General features: G+C 56.6%; 1 protein-coding gene across 1 annotated transcript in view; it reads right to left on the bottom strand.

Annotated features, from left to right (window-relative positions):
* Positions 1-725, bottom strand: part of VOLCADRAFT_105183 (uncharacterized protein) — a gene marked incomplete at both ends in the record, with an annotated part of 8528 nt that overhangs the window by 463 nt on the left and 7340 nt on the right. Inside the window, one exon of the mRNA XM_002951612.1 lies at positions 20-105. Coding sequence (XP_002951658.1) covers positions 20-105 — 86 coding nt within the window. The remainder of the gene's footprint in view (positions 1-19; positions 106-725) is intronic.

The raw sequence follows: 725 nt of genomic DNA, 5'->3' as shown, positions 1-725 counted from the left end.
CCCGCCGGTATTGCCGTACCTCGGCAGTCCACAACTTGCCCTGGCCGTTATGAAACGCCCGTACAAGTCCGGTGTAATCCCAGTTCTTGATTACGTTGTATGGCCTGGGGTTGTGTTGTGTTATGTAGGGGGGAGGGTCAAGTACGACAGCGAGTCGTACTAAGGTGAAAAGCTCTCCCCCTCACACGCACCCTCACACGCACCCTCACACGCACCCTCACACGCACCGCTTATACATACACGGGAGGGTGACGCGTCCGCCCGACAGCCGTGCCCCCCTCCCGTGCCACCTCTACTTCTATTGCACAAATCGAGAAATGGTTCCTAATTTTTGATGACCTCCCGCGTACCCGCATCAATACCAATACAACGTCCATGGCCCCCCCGGCTTTTACGGACACACCCGCACTTGTGTGCGGAACTTGCAACTTGTAACCTGTATTGCAGATTCCCCATCTCCTCCCAATCCCCTTTCTTCCCACCCCACCCCACCCCACCCCACGGGCCGCACGGCCGACAGGGCATGGGAACTGTCCCTCCTTTCGGTCGCCGACGGCACCAAGGAGCTCCGGAATCTGGACTGCCCTTAAATTTACATTTCAATAGCACAACAACAACAACAACAACAACAACTTACTACTGAGGACTCCTTGTGATGTTCAGTGCGCACCTTCTCTCGTAAATTCCCCTTGTCCCGGTTTTTCCCGCCCGCTGCCCCCCCCCNC

The sequence above is a fragment of the Volvox carteri genome (genome assembly GCF_000143455.1).
Source record: "Volvox carteri f. nagariensis unplaced genomic scaffold VOLCAscaffold_25, whole genome shotgun sequence".
NCBI lineage: Eukaryota > Viridiplantae > Chlorophyta > Chlorophyceae > Chlamydomonadales > Volvocaceae > Volvox > Volvox carteri.
This window is presented reverse-complemented; position numbering and strand designations above follow the sequence as displayed.